This window comes from Helianthus annuus, chromosome 17, assembly GCF_002127325.2.
Source record: "Helianthus annuus cultivar XRQ/B chromosome 17, HanXRQr2.0-SUNRISE, whole genome shotgun sequence".
In the NCBI taxonomy this organism is placed as follows: Eukaryota; Viridiplantae; Streptophyta; class Magnoliopsida; order Asterales; family Asteraceae; genus Helianthus; species Helianthus annuus.
In genome coordinates this window covers 136943609-136960237 of record NC_035449.2, presented here as the reverse complement: position 1 = coordinate 136960237, position 16629 = coordinate 136943609, and the positions used below count along the sequence as shown (strand labels likewise).

The window sequence follows — 16629 nt, the reverse complement described above, 5'->3', positions numbered from 1 at the left end:
ATAGTTCATTTTATAAGAATAAACTTCACTCATCGGTCATATAATGAAATTTAACCGAGTTATAATTTGTCATCGATCATGCAAGTGGAGCGTCCGACAAAGCCTTTTATTGAGTTTTAAAGAAGAATGAAAGCCTCAAGAAACAAAAGTCTTCAGGGAATATTAATATGCATCTATAATTGGTTTGACAAAATGATGATTTTATTCTATTTCTAAATTAAAGGAAAGCTTCCCAACATCCACAGAAAAACAAATCTCTCTCTCTCTCTCTCCTCTCTCTCTCTAGCGTGATGAGCTTCAATAACGTATGTGTTTGATTCATTTCTGTAAAGTGGTCAGAAGCACTCATGAAGGTATTTTATAAAAGAAGCTAGGGTTGATCAGCACTCTCAAACTGCTGCCCATAAAAAGTAGGAATGAGAAAAAAACTTGCTGTGCCTTAGGGTTTATATATATGATCGAGTTCGTGTTCTCAGCCTGGTGTTTATAGTATTTATGTACATATATTATATATTTGTTCTTCAGGTTTCTTAACCACCTGTGTTCTGATGCTTAGCATCTATATATTTTTTTAAAAATTTGAATTAAACATACATGCTTCTCACCTTTCTCACTTTTGTTATGTATGTCTTTTTTTCCTTAAAAAATACAACTTCTCAAAATAAAGTTTCTTTCATTTTAGGTTAGCTGACTTGGATTCAACTGTTTAGATGTTGCTTCATCTTTTGGAATAATTCATCATACCGATCAAACCGAAAATTGGAAGAAGTTAATGAAGGAGATTTTTTTTTTTTTTTGGAAAAAGGAACTAGGGTTCCAGCACCATTAAAGACAGACGTAAGTTGATGTATTATATTCCCTACATATAGCATGTTTTGATCAGTCTTTATAAACGTCATATATAATTTTAATCAATTCCAAGCCCAACTGCATAAAACCACTGAGTTTAAATTTGGAATATAAAAAAAGAGGAGTTGCAAAGAAGTTTATGGAAGTAGATAAAAGACTGTAAATATGGTATTAAACTATTAACTACTTAACTAAGTAGGCTATTCATGGTAGGGTAGTCCTATAATTTTAAAATAAAGATCACATATAGATCTAATTCCTATATACATGTGTGATAATAGCTATAGAAGTTGTTTATATATTTACATTTTCCTGCATGTGTCCTTGCATTTAGTTTAATTAATAGTTAGTCCTCTACAATAATAGTTAGTTGATCCATTCATTCTGCTTCATTGTACCCGTAGTTTTTACATTGTACCCGTATTTTTTCCTTAACTACTAATAATTCTGGACAATTACAGATTTTAAACAACAATGTTTTAATTCTATATACTTGCAGAAGTGAACCATGTCAGAAGATTTGGATATGCTAGGGAGTAAGGAGGAAATTAGTTTAGATCAACATGGAGAAAACACATCATCTATTTCTTCGTTAAATAAGCATGTCACATCTTTTGACTTAAATGAAGAAGCAAACAGCCGGGAAGGCAATGGCTCATCACTTGAGCATGACAAGAAGGCCGAAGCTGCAGGAAGTTCATCAATGAATATAAAAGGTCCGGTTAGGCGATATGTACGCTCCAAAATGCCAAGACTTCGTTGGACTTGTGAACTCCATCACGCCTTTGTTAATGCTATTGAAAGGCTTGGTGGACAAGATAGTAAGTTGTCTAAACTGTTCAGTATATTTATCGATTTAATCAATTAATAGTTTTCTCTTTATAGCCTAGTGGCATTTTGGTGGTGGGATAAGACTTATTATGATCAATAGGTCATGGGTTCGATTCCCACAAGGGGGTTTTTTCTCAGATTTTTGGGTTTCTTCCTTAATTGGTGTATAGGCATTCTTGCCTAGTGGAGATGGATATGATCGGGTGGTTCCGCTAGTGGCATGATGTGCGTGAAGTGTGTTATATTTTAGGTGTATATTTTAAGCTCATTTTACACTTTTAGCCAAGTTTTAAATTTATAAACACGATATTTACTAACACTAAACACACATATGGGCAAGTGCATCCATCGTGGACGTAGAATAGTGTTGGTAAGATACCGAGGTCGTCCAAGGACACAAGAGCTTTTAGTACCGGTTTATCCTCAATGTCTAATCAAATCAAAAAGTTAGAACATGGTTTTAAACTAAAAAAATAAAACTAACTAAAATGCTGAAAAGTAAAATAAAAATAAAAACAAATACACAAGATGAATCACTTGGATCCGACTCGTGTGTAGTGTAACCTTTGATTATTTTCGCACTTTTGCACTTGTTTAAGAGATTATCTTAGTTATTGTAGTAGGCCCCTCTTTTGAAGGTGACGTTACCCTCAACCCAGTAGTTTAAGTCAGCAAGGATACAATCCTAAAGGGTCAGATTATTGAAAGATAATTAATTAAGTTATTAATGCATAATGTGGTAGGCCCCTCTTTTGAAGGCGACGTTACCCTCGGCTAAGTAGTCTGAGTCAGCAAGGATACAGTCCTAAGTAGCCGGGTTAAAGTTTTAATAGTAGTTTAACTTATGAGGGGGTCAAAGAGTTTGGACCCCCGCCATCTAATACCGTTGGGTATTGAAGGAGGTCCTACTAAATTTGACCCAGGTCCTTTGCAGGATCTATACACTGAACAATGACAAGACTTGATGCGTGCTAGCGTGTATATAATTTAGATGAGTATTTAAGCCCTTTTTACACTTTTAGCCAAGTTTTAAATTTATAAAACACGATATTTACTAACACTAAACACACATATGGGCAAGTGCACCCATCGTGGACGTAGTATAGTGTTGGTAAGATACCGAGGTCGTCCAAGGACACAAGAGCTTTTAATACCGGTTTATCCTCAACGTCTAATCAAATCAAAAAGGTTAGAAAATGTTTTAAACTAAGAAAAGTAAAAACTAACTAAATGCTGAAAAATAAAATAAAAACAGATAGACAAGATGAATCACTTGGATCCGACACGTGTATTAGTATAACCTTTGATTATTTTCGCACTTTTGCACTTGTTTAAGAGATTATCTTAGTTATTGTAGTAGGCCCCTCTTTTGAAGGCGACGTTACCCTCAACCCAGTAGTTTGAGTCAGCAAGGATACAATCCTAAAGGGTCGGATTATTGAAAGATAATGAATTAAGTTATTAATGCAAATTGTGGTAGGCCCCGCTTTTGGCGGTGACGTTACCCTCGGCTAAGTAGTCTGAGTCAGCAGGGATACAGTCCTAAATAGCCGGGTTATAGTATTAATAGTAGTTAACTTATGAGGGGGTCAAAGAGTTTGGATCCCCGCCATCCAATACCTATGGGCATTGAAGGAGATCCTACTAAATTTGACCCAGGTCCCAAGCAGGACCTCTAAACGCTGAACAAGGGCAAGACCTTTACCAAACCGTTCCCTTAACCCCCGACCAGGTAGCCAACATACCTCCATATAGACCGTGGAGATATGAATGGTGAAAATCTTTTATTTTATATAGACAGTAAAATAATGCCAAGACACCACGAACAAACGATAAGGAAAGATCACCTTCAACATAATTAACTAGTTATTAAAGTCATTAATACAAAACCAAATAAAAAGTGCAAAAGATTAAAAATAAAAAGTATTATACTAAACACTTGTCTTCACCAAGTGATGTAAGAGACTTAGGCAAACATGGCCTTGATTGTCAAGAACTCTTACGATCAATCTTGGATCCCGAGACGACTCACACACTCTATGATGGACAATGGATGATGGTGGTGGATGATGGTGTTATGGTGGTGGTGGGTGGTGGATGAAGTGTGAGAGAGGTGGTGTGCCAAGGGATGAGAGAGAATGAAACCAAGCTCCTCTATTTATAGGCTGAACAGAACGCTGGACACGGCCCCGTGTCCGCTGGACACGGCCCCGTGCCCGTCTGACATTCTCTCTCTTCATTAATTGTAATTGCGAATTACAATTAATGCGCCTGCTGTACTTTCACCACGCCCCCGTGCTCGCTGGACACGGCCCCGTGGTGAGCAATGGAAGCTTCTACTGGTTTGTCTTTTCTGCTGCTTCCTGGGCACGCCCCCGTGTTCGCTGGACACGGGGCGTGTTCAGACTCTGTTTCTTTCTCTTTGCATTGGGAGGTGCCGTTGAGGGTCCGGGCAGTCCACTTTTGTTTCTTTTCTTGTATTTTTGGTAGAATTAGTAGTCTTTTTGCTTCTTTTGTGATTTTGAGCTCATTTCATCCTGAAAATACAAAAGGAAGACAAAAACACTCTTTTTCCAACATTAGTACTTAAAAAGGGTTAGTTTTATGCCTTAATTGATGTGTTTTATATGTTGCATTTTACACACATCAAATACCCCCACACTTGAACTTTTGCTTGTCCTCAAGCAAAACTCTTTAAATGTGGCTTACACTCCCAAATGGAATAGGTAGAAGAGAAGTTTTTTTTTAGCTTGTCCTAGAGTGTCGGGAATCCAAGGTTTTTATAGGTTTTATTTTTATTTATTTACAGTCCTATTCGTCATGATTTATTTTTGAACGTTTCATAAGACAAATTACTTAATCGGGCATAACATGCCTTATAAAATTCCATTTATATACAAGTTCACATACCTCACGGGAGATCACTCAACACTCGGCCGAAGGTGTATATTTTAGTGAATCACTCGAGAGCGGCACGGAACTTACGTCTTCCATAGGCTTGCCAAGCAATCAATCCTCCTCCTTTTTAACTTTTTAACTTTGTAAATATCAAGAGGACTTTTGGGGTGAAGGCTTGGGTTTAAAGGTGGGTGGTTGGTTAGTGGTTAGTAAAAAGGGCGAAAATCGTAGCAAGTGTCGGTTTTCGTAAAATACCTTGTTTTTAGTGACTTATTATTTTTGAAGTATTTCTCCAAACAAGCTTTTGTAGCTTTTGTTTGTTTTTGACTTCATATATATATATATATATATATATATATATATATATATATATTTTTTTTTGATGTCACATGAAAGGGCAAGTTGACGAAAAACCGAGCTTGTTACTAAAATAAAAGGTGAAAAAAAATGAAAAAGGTTTTTGGTGGGTAAAAAGGTTTTTTTTTTTTTTTTGGGGTAATGAAATGAAAGGTTTAGGCTCAAAGGGGTTTTCTAGGGGGATTTTGGGTAGGTAAAAAAAAATGAAAAATAATGGTTTTGAAAGAAAAATAGTTAGTCCTAATGCCTCCATCATTTACTTACTTGGGTTTAAGTTGGTAAGGACCGGGAATGTATCGTCGTGGCAAGTTCTAGATCTGTAAAAACCGAGCGGCTATTCACACAAGAAACGAAAAATGAGCATTTAATCTAAATATGTGTATTTTTTTTATGCTCAATAAAGGCTCAAAACTCACTTTTGTGGGAATGGGTTTTTAATGTGACCAAGCATATATAATCGAATTTTTAACTAGACTTGTTATACCGTTTCATAATTTTCTTATGTTAGTTCTTTTTATCACGACGCTATCGGTTGTAAACTTGTAAAAATATAACCTTTTTAGAACTTGATATTCCCAACTTAAACTAAAACAAGTAAAAAAATAAAAAATGTGAAAATGTTTTTGAAAAAAAATTTGGGGTGTTTAGCGGTTCCAATAGAGTTTTGTGTAAGGCTTGTGTTTAGGATTTTGCAAAATTTCAAGGTTTTAGCATCCCCCCCACACTTAAATTACACATTGTCCTCAATGTGTCCAAAAATAAAGTTTTTGGTTGATTAGAATGTATAAAAGTGTGTTAAAAACAAAGGGTTGTGTTACTAGCAGTCTGGACACGGCCCCGTGTCCGTTGGACACGGCCCCGTGGTGAACTGCCAGTAACGAAAACTTACAGAAGTTGAACACGGGGGCGTGTTGGATGAACACGGCCACGTGTCGGGCAAAGAATTGCAGGTCAGTAGCCAAACAGCAGAACTGGGAGATGGACACGGGGGCGTGTCGACTGGACACGTCCCCGTGTGGACGGTCTGTTAGCCTGAAAAATAAGGTTTTCTCCCGGTTTTCTGCATCCTAGGGCTGCAAGTGCTAATGTCTAGCACTCGAACCCTTGCATTGCACCTGTTTAATCATTCAATACCAACCAACCAAGCACAAACCATCCTAATTTACCATTGTCAAGCATTATCCAAACATAAAGTAAAAACAAAATAAAGATAAAAAGTAGTTCGGGAAAGTAAATTGTTCGACAAATGGCACGCAGGCCATGAATTGTTTGATAGATAAGAAGGGCATTCAAACCTGTGGGCTCATCACCAGCCAGCCCCTTGTTCCTCCCAGCCTCCTACTCCATGTCTTCATCACTACCATCACCTCCGCCCCCCTGCCTCGCCATGTACTCCCGGATGCTACCGATATCATCTTGTATATCGTTGACGCTGCGCTCGATAGCTCCAACCCGGTGGTATGTGTTGTTGGCGAGGTTGTAGGTGTTCCTGGTGCACATAAGGTTTTCCTGCAAAAGATCGTGTAAACTTTGAAAATTAGGAAAACCGGCTCCTTGAGAGGAGGATTGACCCGGATCGCCTTGGGGTGGGTATTGAAAATGTGGAGGTGGTGCATGAAGAACTAGAGCCTCCTGCGGGTTCCATGCGTAGCCTTGCGTCCTCTGAAAGCTCACCGTCCCGTCCTCCGCTTCATAAAGCAAGTTCATGGCTCGGCAAATATGATAATCGACCCGTCCCGACCATGGACTCCTTTCGAAGGACCTTGGGATATTCGTGAAGTGCTTGAAAAGACGGTACACCCATCCCCCGAAGAAGATTGGTGTAGGAGCAGAGGCAAGGCGGTTCAAGTGCATGTTTCGCAGTAGGAAGTAAGGAACATCGAGGGGCTTCTGGTTGTGGATGCAGTGAAGGACAACCAAATCTTTCAACCCAACAACGCCACTACTGTCATGGCGTTGGTTCAGCGAGTACGTGAGGAGCCTGTGGATGTAGCGGTATAACGGGTCCCTCAGTTTGGTGCTTTTTGTGCTGCTCGGGTTGTAGATTCCATCACCTATTTGAGCCCATGCGGCTTGGCGTTCAGTTGCATCCAAGTCTCGTAATCCCCCGGTATTCTCTTCATTCCCCGCTTCTTCATCTCTGTATAGCCCTATGATGGCTCCAAACTGCGCCATGGAGTTTCTATAGGTGGTCCCTCCACATCGAAATTCAACCGCCTCGTGGTCAAACGGTTCGCATCTTGAGTTGAAAATGAAGGTGCTATAGAACTCCATCGTGCATTGATGGACCGACCGAAGTCGGGCAGTCAATGCGACGTGCAGTGGACCCCTCACAATGTTGTTGAAGCGGTCCAGTTGGTTCACCATGGTTAGCAAATCAGTACATGCCCGCCTTGGGTACTCTTCCGGTCTTGTTTGTAGGACCTCGTAGCGTGCCCTAGCGTCCAGTTCGTTTGCGTTAAACCGTGTGAATTTAGACATCTGAAAAGAATACATCAAAAGTTAGTACGAAACAAGGAAAATCGGAGTGAAACTGCAAACAGTGAGCTGGACACGGCCCCGTGTTCAGCGGACACGGCCCCGTGTCCAGGCGTCTGTAACACAAAAATTTCATTTTTCGTCCCGGTTTCGAAAACCTGAAAATTTTTAGCCTAATAGCAGCGGTTTCCCCCGAAAAAGAAACCCTAAGTGTCATTTTTCCCAAAACAAACCGTTTACCCTTTCAATTTCGTGTTTTTCGGGTTAAGAACGAGGGTTTGGGTTTTTAGTTGGAAATCGGACAAATCTATCAACAATACATGTCTAGTTACTTTCTACTACTCTAGTCTAAACTACTACTAACAATTTTCATCAAAAATTTTGAGTTCGATCCGGATGAACATGAAGAACCCTAGATTTTTCCCCAATTTTTGATGTTTTAACTACATGCAAGTAACTAATCTAACTACTAAGAAGGTTAGAATCATACCTTGACGTTGTTAGATTCGGTGGTGACGTTGAAAATCCGCAGAAAATCGCCTCTAACCAGAGAGTTTTCGGTGAAACGGGGCGTGTGGAATGGTGTAACTGATAGGAAAAGAGGGTTTTATCCCGACAGTCGCCTCGACACGGCCCCGTGTCCAGCGGACACGGCCCCGTGCCGGGCGAAGTTTTTGAATTTTTTTTTTTTTTGTGCTCGTGTGCATGCCCCTTATTTCCGAAAAATGGTTAGATGATTTACCGGTTTTGAACGTACACTTACCTGTAACATGTCGGGTACGAGTTTATTCGTTAACCGTCTGAAGTGAGATCTCCTCTTCCTCATCCTCAATGGATCCTCGGTAGAGTTTCAGCCGTTGGCCATTGACTTTAAATGGTGTCCCATTTCGAGTTTTAATTTCTACAGCACCGTGTGGAAAAACATGGGTAACGGAAAAAGGTCCTGACCACCTAGATTTTAGCTTACCGGGAAATAATCGAAGTCTTGAATTGAACAATAGAACTTGGTCTCCAACCCGAAATTCATTAGATTTAATATATTTATCATGCAAATTTTTCATTCTTTCTTTATAAATTTCGGAGTTAGAATACGCATAATTCCTAAGTTCGTCTAATTCGTTTATTTGACAAAATCGATTTTTACCGGCAACTTCTAAATCTAAGTTTACGTTTTTTATTGCCCAGTAGGCTTTGTGAGCTATTTCTACTGGCAAGTGACAACTTTTTCCATAGACTAATTTATATGGGGTTGTGCCTATAGTGGTTTTATAAGCAGTTCGAAAAGCCCATAAAGCGTCGTCTAACTTGTCGGCCCATTCTTTTTTATTTATTCCTACGGTTTTTTCAAGTATTCGTTTTAAACCTCGATTAGTCACTTCGGCTTGCCCATTTGTTTGAGGATGATATGCCGTTGAGACCCGGTGATAGACCCCATACCTTGTTAATATTTTTTCGAGTTGATGATTACAAAAATGGGTACCTCTATCACTTATTAAAGCCTTTGGTGTCCCGAAACGAGAGAACAACTTTTTCAGAAATTTTATTACTACTCTTCCATCATTTGTTGGAAGAGCCTCGGCCTCTGCCCATTTAGACAAGTAATCGACCACCACAAGTATATATTTGTTTCCCTTTGAAGGTGGGAAAGGTCCCATGAAATCGAGTCCCCACACATCAAAGATTTCACAGACGAGAATGCCATTTTGAGGCATTTCGTTTTTGGAAGAAATATTACCTGATCTCTGGCAGGCATCACATGTCTTTACAAGGTTTTGTGCATCCTTGTAAATGGTTGGCCAGTAAAATCCCGAGTCAAATACCTTTCGTGCGGTACTTGCGGCACCATGATGTCCTCCGTATGGACCTTCATGACAATGACGGAGTATTCTTCGCGCTTCATTACCATGGACACACCTTCGGATGAGCTGGTCGGCACACATTTTGAAAAGATAGGGATCTTCCCAAAAGTAATGCTTTACATCAGCAAAGAATTTTTTTCTTTGATGATGTGGCCATCCTTTGGTGACTATTCCGCTAGCTAAGAAATTAGCGTAGTCGGCATACCATGGTTCTTGTCTACTTTCCATCATTTCCAGGGACTCCGTGGGAAATTTCTCGTTGATTTGCTCGTCCCTGGTTGTCTCCAAAGCTGGGTCTTCTAAGCGTGAGAGATGATCTGCAGCAGTGTTTTCTGCTCCTCTTTTGTCCTTGATTTCAATGTCGAATTCCTGGAGGAGTAGAATCCATCTTATCAAACGGGGTTTTGCGTCCTGCTTCTTGAAAAGGTACCTGATGGCTGCATGGTCTGTATAAACTACTGTTTTAGAAAGAACAAGGTAAGAACGAAATTTATCAAAAGCAAATACCACCGCTAGTAATTCTTTTTCCGTAGTTGTATAATTTTCTTGCGCATCATTAAGAGTTTTACTAGCATAATAAATTGGGTGGAAATGTTTTTCTTTTCTTTGTCCCAAGACTGCTCCAACAGCAAAGTCGCTTGCATCGCACATGATTTCGAAAGGAAATTTCCAATCTGGCGCTATCATGATAGGTGCATTGACTAGCATTTCCTTGAGGGTTAGAAATGCTTGATTGCATTCCTTGTCAAAGATGAAGGGTGCATCTTTTTCAAGCAATTTTGTTAGAGGTCTTGAAATTTTTGAAAAGTCCTTGATAAACCTTCTATAGAATCCGGCATGCCCTAGGAAACTTCTGATTGCTCGTACGGAGGATGGAGGAGGTAATCGAGAAATAGTCTCTATTTTTGCTCGATCAACTTCCATTCCTTCGCTTGAGATTTTGTGACCGAGTACTATTCCCTCTGTTACCATGAAATGGCATTTTTCCCAGTTAAGGGCAAGGTTAGTTTCCTCACATCGGGATAGCATTCGTTCAAGATTATCGAGGCATTGGTCATATGAGTCTCCAAAGATGGAAAAGTCATCCATGAAGACCTCCATTGTCTTTTCGATCATATCATGGAAAATGGCGACCATACAACGTTGGAATGTTGCAGGTGCATTACATAGACCGAATGGCATGCGTCGATATGCAAAAGTTCCGTAGGGACATGTGAAAGTTGTTTTCTCTTGGTCTTCCGGTGCTATCGGTATTTGAAAGTAACCTGAAAAACCATCTAAGAAACAATAGAATTTATGACCGGATAATCTTTCTAACATTTGATCAATGAAGGGTAAAGGAAAGTGGTCTTTCCTAGTTGCTTCATTTAATCTCCTATAATCTATACAGACTCTCCATCCTGTGACGGTTCTTGTTGGTATTAATTCATTTTTCTCGTTAGTTATCACCGTCATACCTCCTTTCTTTGGGACTACTTGGACGGGACTCACCCACGGGCTATCGGAGATAGGGTAGATTAGTCCGGCGTCGAGTAGTTTGATGACTTCATTCTTAACCACTTCTTGAACATTGGGGTTCACTCTTCGTTGCGGTTGAATTACCGTTTTGTAGTCATCATTCATTAAAATTTTGTGTGTGCACATGGAAGGGCTTATTCTGTTAATATCTACAAGCTTCCAAGCGATCGCATTTTTGTGTTTTTTAAGTAGGTTAACTAATTTCTCTTTTTCTATACTACTTAATTTAGGCGAAATAATTACAGGTAAACTACCATCTTTGCCTAGAAAAGCATATTCCAAACCTTTAGGAAGTTCCTTGAGCTCAATGGGTGGGTCTTTAGGAGACACCTTATTTTGTGGCTCATCTAAATCAAGAACCTTAAAGGTTTGTTCTATGGCTATCTCTTCCTCGACAAAGTGGTCTTCTTCGTTGGTTGTATCGGGTGGTTCAGCTTCATCTTCAATTAGGGGGTCATTGTTGCCAAAAGGATATTTCATTGAGCGCTCAAGATCTATGCTCCTTTTGAATGCCCCTAATTGAAGAGGTAGATTGTTGAATTTCCGGTTTTCAAAGCTTTATGAGTTTGTACAAAAGGTTTTCCCAAGACTAGGGGGGCATCATCTAAGATGATGAAGTCGGTTGGGATTACCATTTGATTTGTTTGAACCAAAACATCTTCAACTACACCGATTGATTTCATTACTTCCCGATTGGATAGAAAAATGGGTATTTGAAGTGGAGTAAAATCACTAACACTTAATTTTTCAAAAATGTAGTTAGGCATTATGTTAACACAAAGATCTTTATCAATGGTGATATTGCTAATAAACGAATTTTGAAAGAAACATGGAACCGGTGTAATGTTAATTTCAAAAGGATCTTCTTTTATTAGCGAGGTTTGATCATTAGTTAAATTAACACTTACTAAGTCTTTGATTTTAGCATTAGTGTTTAACTCTTTTAAAAACTTAGCATGAGGGGTTATTAAACAATGATTTTCGAAAGTAGGTGACAAGAGGTTAATTTCTTCAAAATTAGACTCTTCTTGAATTGTAACATTATCAGACTCACCATTTTCGTTGTTTAACTCATGTGTCAGTTTTTCACTTTCTTGTTCTTCCATTTTTACACTTTCAACTATCTCTACGTTATTATCGTTTTTTAACTCTTCTCTTACGCGGGATTCCTCTTCCCTTGCGCGAGATTCTTTTATATAATGTTCGATAGTTTTAAGTTGTTCTATTATCCTATTAGTTACTTCGGTGAGATTGAAAGAATTCGGATCCTCAAAGCTTGAATCCGGTTGCTCGATCCTTGGTTCCTCATAATACTCATATGAAGTAGATGGTTCACACCATTGTTCTTCATTGTAAGTATATGATGGATAAGGGTCGAAACTTTGTTCTTCATAGTACTCATATGAGGTGGGTTGTTCACGCCATGGTTCCTCATAAGAAGAGTATGAAGGTGGTGGCTCATATCTCGAATCTTCAAAGTATGAGTATGAAGGCTCATACCTTGGTTCATCAAAATATGAGTATGAGGGAGGAGGTTCATACCTTTGGTCTTCATAGGATGTGTATGAAGTTGATGGCTCGTACCTGGTCTCCTCATAACGGTTGTATGAATTGGATGGTTGACATGGAGTATCATATTGGACCGAGCGTGCATTACAACAATTAGTGCAATAATTACCCCTATAATCATCCTCATCATAGGTGTAGTTGTAACCTCTTGAGTATTGATCCATAAGAATCACTCAACAGATCACAACTGAGTCTCGGGACCAGAAAACAAAAATAAAGACGGAAACAGAAGCTGGACACGGCCCCGTGTTGAGTGAACACAGCCCCGTGTTCAGGGACTGTATCTGGGCGTTTTAATTAATTTTACTGGTCTCGTTGAGCACGGGGGCGTGTTGAGTGAACACGGCCCCGTGGTCAGACTCTTTATCTGGGTATCTACTCTAAAATATGCAGCACGGGGGCGTGTTCAGCGAGCACGGCCCCGTGTTCAGGCTACTGTAAATGCAAAACTAAACTAAAATGCAGAAAAATGCGCGCGTTTTGAAAAGGTTTTGAAAAACTGATTAGGCCGTCGATTTTAAGCTTTCTTAAAATCCTTGTGTCCCCGGTAATGGCGCCAAAAACTTGATGCGTGCTAGCGTGTATATAATTTAGATGAGTATTTAAGCCCTTTTTACACTTTTAGCCAAGTTTTAAATTTATAAAACACGATATTTACTAATACTAAACACACATATGGGCAAGTGCACCCATCGTGGACGTAGTATAGTGTTGGTAAGATACCGAGGTCGTCCAAGGACACAAGAGCTTTTAATACCGGTTTATCCTCAACGTCTAATCAAATCAAAAAGGTTAGAAAATGTTTTAAACTAAGAAAAGTAAAAACTAACTAAATGCTGAAAAATAAAATAAAATAAAAACAGATAGACAAGATGAATCACTTGGATCCGACACGTGTATTAGTATAACCTTTGATTATTTTCGCACTTTTGCACTTGTTTAAGAGATTATCTTAGTTATTATAGTAGGCCCCTCTTTTGAAGGCGACGTTACCCTCAACCCAGTAGTTTGAGTCAGCAAGGATACAATCCTAAAGGGTCGGATTATTGAAAGATAATGAATTAAGTTATTAATGCAAATTGTGGTAGGCCCCGCTTTTGGCGGTGACGTTACCCTCGGCTAAGTAGTCTGAGTCAGCAGGGATACAGTCCTAAATAGCCGGGTTATAGTATTAATAGTAGTTAACTTATGAGGGGGTCAAAGAGTTTGGATCCCCGCCATCCAATACCTATGGGCATTGAAGGAGATCCTACTAAATTTGACCCAGGTCCCAAGCAGGACCTCTAAACGCTGAACAAGGGCAAGACCTTTACCAAACCGTTCCCTTAACCCCCGACCAGGTAGCCAACATACCTCCATATAGACCGTGGAGATATGAATGGTGAAAATCTTTTATTTTATATAGACAGTAAAATAATGCCAAGACACCACGGACAAACGATAAGGAAAGATCACCTTCAACATAAGTAACTAGTTATTAAAGTCATTAATACAAAACCAAATAAAAAGTGCAAAAGATTAAAAATAAAAAGTATTATACTAAACACTTGTCTTCACCAAGTGATGTAAGAGACTTAGGCAAACATGGCCTTGATTGTCAAGAACTCTTACGATCAATCTTGGATCCCGAGACGACTCACACACTCTATGATGGACAATGGATGATGGTGGTGGATGATGGTGTTATGGTGGTGGTGGGTGGTGGATGAAGTGTGAGAGAGGTGGTGTGCCAAGGGATGAGAGAGAATGAAACCAAGCTCCTCTATTTATAGGCTGAACAGAACGCTGGACACGGCCCCGTGTCCGCTGGACACGGCCCCGTGCCCGTCTGACATTCTCTCTCTTCATTAATTGTAATTGCGAATTACAATTAATGCGCCTGCTGTACTTTCACCACGCCCCCGTGCTCGCTGGACACGGCCCCGTGGTGAGCAATGGAAGCTTCTACTGGTTTGTCTTTTCTGTTGCTTCCTGGGCACGCCCCCGTGTTCGCTGGACACGGGGCGTGTTCAGACTCTGTTTCTTTCTCTTTGCCTTGGGAGGTGCCGTTGAGGGTCCGGGCAGTCCACTTTTGTTCCTTTTCTTGTATTTTTGGTAGAATTAGTAGTCTTTTTGCTTCTTTTGTGATTTTGAGCTCATTTCATCCTGAAAATACAAAAGGAAGACAAAAACACTCTTTTTCCAACATTAGTACTTAAAAAGGGTTAGTTTTATGCCTTAATTGATGTGTTTTATATGTCACACCCCCAAAATCCCACACGCGGAGTACCACCGCTTGGAGGCGTGACATGACCAGGATCAAGCCATCAATCATATCAAACATAGCAATTAATAATAATAAAAGTAGTTAAGGTAGTTCATCATGACATGATTGATGTTTCAAAACCAAACATTGTTTAAGTAGCGGAAGCATTGTTGTAAACCCAAGTTAAAAATACTGAAATGTCATAGGTGTCTAACATAGTAATACGATCCTTGTCCACAACGACCGGCTCCTCTTTGTGCAAGCTCCATGTACCTAACGATCTGCAAGGCATGTAACAGAATGATCAACAAACTAGTTGAGCGAGTTCACAGTAAGTAAGTGCGTAACAGTAAGTAACGGGTGGCTCTACTGGGCCGATAGTAAGTTGTATAGGTGGGGGCTTCCCATGTTATGTGACCACTAGACTATTCGTAACAACTACTCGTATCATCCCTGTTCTTCTTCCGAGAACAGTAGCGCGTATGGGGTGTACGTAGGTTTTACGCACGTATCCTTCACAACCGAGGATAGGAGACGCGGGGGTGTACATGGGTTTTACGTACGTATCCTTTGTACCGAGGATAGAAGTAAGTAATGCGTACACGTAGGTTTTACGTGCGTGCCTGACATCCGAGGCAGTAATTGGCATATGACCACGTAGGTGTTATCCTAACCTACGGAACCGTCCTGACATCCGAGGATCATGGTATGTGATAGTCTAGGAAAGCATATGTACGTTCTTAGTCAATAGTAACCTTTATCCCATTCCCACGACCCGGGAATCCCATGCCTTAGTAGGGGTGTGAACTCACCTGGGTTTGCTCGGCAGACAGTAAAATGCTCAAGTATACAAGTAAGGGATCAACCACGTCCTATCATGGTTACTTATGCAAGTTAGGTTCGTATATAGCACGTTTGTATCACGTATGGTATCAAGTATGATCATGGCAAATCACATAAACGTATCAGTAGTTCATATCATGTAACGAGTCCAAGTAGTCGGCCCAATTAACATAAGCAGTCCAATTAGCAGCTATGTAAACAAGTCCAATTATGTGCACGTGCGTGGTCTCGACTCGAGACTAGAGATCTCGAGTCGCAACAAGGGAGATCTCGACAGATGCATATCCTTCGAGACTAGGTGGTCTCGAGTCAGGTCTCGAGTCGCAACGGGCTGGTCTCGGTTTGTCATGGTCCACTCGAGATCATACAGTCTCGAGTCACAATCCGGACTCGCAACCAGAGTTTCGAGTGGTGCTGATTGTGTGCGTGTGTGATGGTCTCGAGTTATCCTGCTTTGGTCGAGATCACATGATCTCGACTCGCAACCGTGTCATTGTAACAACTTTCCATATTTCCAGTTTATCAATCCCGTAATGTTAGCAAACAAAATATCAGTTTCTCAATTCAGATCAAACAGCAATTAATCTATAATCATGGACATTCATATCATCAATCATGCATATTCATAATAACATCCAACAACAATCGGGTTATCAAACAACCCTACCCCGAAAATCATAAGCATATCCTTGGACTAGCATGCAACCTAACCGGTTATACTCGGGCCGATTATTTATCACTTCATATATACAGCCGATTATCATCATCAACAGTACAAGGAATCGGATCATCAACATAAATCTGTTATATGTTTTCAATCTATTTGATTTATATAAACTCTACCCAATCATACATGGACTGATTACAAGATCACACAAGAATATCACATTAACAGTTTATGCACTAACTATCATATTCATCATATAGAGCATGCATGGCTCAAAATCAAATAATACAAACCGACAATATTACACTAACCGGATCAGGAGATGAACAAGAGTTAGTCCGAAACTTCAAAGAATGGAGGTGGGATGTTCGGCTGCCTCGGTTTTGGTTCCGGCCAAGAGAGAGAGCGTTTGGTGTGTGTGTGTTCTTGGTTGCAAGGTTGTGAAAAACTAAACCCTAAAGGGATGTGTATGCATACATACGTATGGAATGAAAGTGGGCCGAAACCCCCACTTG

General features: G+C 40.0%; 1 protein-coding gene across 1 annotated transcript in view; it reads left to right on the top strand.

The window, feature by feature from the left end:
- The first annotated feature begins 238 nt into the window (after positions 1 to 238).
- The window catches only part of LOC110923509 (putative Myb family transcription factor At1g14600), a 38140-nt gene continuing 21749 nt past the window's right edge, over positions 239 to 16629 (top strand). Inside the window, exons 1-3 of the mRNA XM_035986396.1 lie at positions 239 to 353; positions 683 to 837; positions 1349 to 1670. Coding sequence (XP_035842289.1) covers positions 1358 to 1670 — 313 coding nt within the window. The 5' untranslated portion in view covers positions 239 to 353; positions 683 to 837; positions 1349 to 1357. The remainder of the gene's footprint in view (positions 354 to 682; positions 838 to 1348; positions 1671 to 16629) is intronic.